We start from the raw sequence: 1,611 nt of genomic DNA, 5'->3' as shown, positions 1-1,611 counted from the left end.
CTGAGCTGTTGCAGTGGGCTTTTCCAGATCGCTGCCAGGGTGGGAGCGTGGAAATAGTACTCAAATCCTTGGTGTATTTTACTTGCTATTTCTACTTGTTCTTACATGCTTGCTCTAGCATATCTTGATTTTCCGTTTTTCTAAAGTGTTTATTCATACCTGCAACTTTTTACTTTGTTGAGGGTGTAAATTGCAATTATGTGGAGTCACTTTATTTCCAACATAACTGATTTTATAGAGTAAGATTTATTATTTCAGTAGAATGTTGCTTGCCTTTATATATTTAAAGAACAAGCACTGACAGAAATTGCTTCTCAGTACTCAACTGTTTAAATTTAGGCATAGATCAGGCAGTGTACAGAGAGGGTGGTGAGGCACTGAAACAGGTTGCCCAGAGAAGCTGTGGATGCCCCATCCCTGGAAGTGTTCAAGTCCAGGCTGGATGAGGCTTTGAGCAATCTGGTCTAGTGGAAGGTGTCCCTGCCCATGGCAGGGGGGGTGAAACTGGATGGGCTTTAAGGTCCCTTCCAACCCAAACCGTTCTATGATTCTACGATACATAGCCTGGCTGCTAATATCTCTTTATTTCACTGTCACTTCTCTTGTGCCAGAACAAGCTATAATGATTGAGCAGGGGAAGGCAAATGGGTTTTTTGGAGAAAAAAGTAGTTTGGGTACTGATTTCTGATAAACTAAACTTAGCTGTCTCATGTTCTATAAATGTCTTCAGTTGTTTTACCTGGTAAATCTTTTTACACCCTTGGGTAGACATGGTGCAGTTGAAAATGGCAATAGCAAGTGGCAGCGTGAGTTTCATGTTCTTTGCCAACTATTCGCGCTGTGAGGAGCCTGGGTTGGGATAGCTCAAGTGTGGGTTGGGTGGGTGCTGTGTGATCCTGTCAGTGAGCCTGTGATCCACTGATGGATTCAAAACCTGTTCAGTATGTAGTAGTCTACGGGTCAGCGGGATCTGGCGTAATGTCGTTACGCCGTACATAAAACGCTGCGTGGCAAAAATGGTGCTTTTAACTCACGGCGGTGATCTTACAGGGCACCACGTCGAGTGTGTTGAAGAATACATAAAGGGGTTCCCATTGCCTTTAGTTGACAAAAATGCCACTTGTCTGCTGAAGCGGTATGATAGTGGTTATTCCTACACAGAAGTACTCTACATAAAAAATAATAATTGCAAATATATTGAAAAGGAGAACGAAGGGAATTAAAGGAAGGATGAATCTTCTCTTTTGCCGAGAGATGGAGCAAATATAAGAACAACTGCCTAGACCTATTGTGACTTCAGCATTTGTGATATAAGGAGGCCAGAGTGTTAATACTGCATGCAAGCAACCCACACCAAGTGCACATCTCGTTTTGACATGCATGTTGGATGTGCGTGTGATCTCTCTTTCTAGACAGCAAATTTATGGTGGGTTTGTGTGGGTTTTTCCCAAGATAAGAGAGTGAAAGGGATCAGACTTACCAGAAGCCAAGCAGTGTGAAAGTATAATGGGAAAAATAACCAATTTACAAAGGAAGGCATTAATCTCAGTGAAAGCTAGCTCACTAAAGCAGAAACTCAAACTGCCAGATTAAAAACATTGAATATCCATG

General features: G+C 42.1%; 1 protein-coding gene across 1 annotated transcript in view; it reads left to right on the top strand.

Annotated features, from left to right (window-relative positions):
* The first annotated feature begins 770 nt into the window (after positions 1 to 770).
* Positions 771 to 1,611, top strand: part of BLOC1S5 (biogenesis of lysosomal organelles complex-1, subunit 5, muted) — a 2,322-nt gene continuing 1,481 nt past the window's right edge. The window contains exon 1 of the mRNA XM_010151793.1: positions 771 to 806. Coding sequence (XP_010150095.1) covers positions 771 to 806 — 36 coding nt within the window. The remainder of the gene's footprint in view (positions 807 to 1,611) is intronic.

The sequence above is a fragment of the Eurypyga helias genome, unplaced genomic scaffold (assembly GCF_000690775.1).
Source record: "Eurypyga helias isolate BGI_N326 unplaced genomic scaffold, ASM69077v1 scaffold9365, whole genome shotgun sequence".
Classification (NCBI taxonomy): Eukaryota; Metazoa; Chordata; class Aves; order Eurypygiformes; family Eurypygidae; genus Eurypyga; species Eurypyga helias.
Note: the sequence above shows the minus strand (reverse complement) of the source record. Positions and strands in the feature narration are given on the sequence as shown.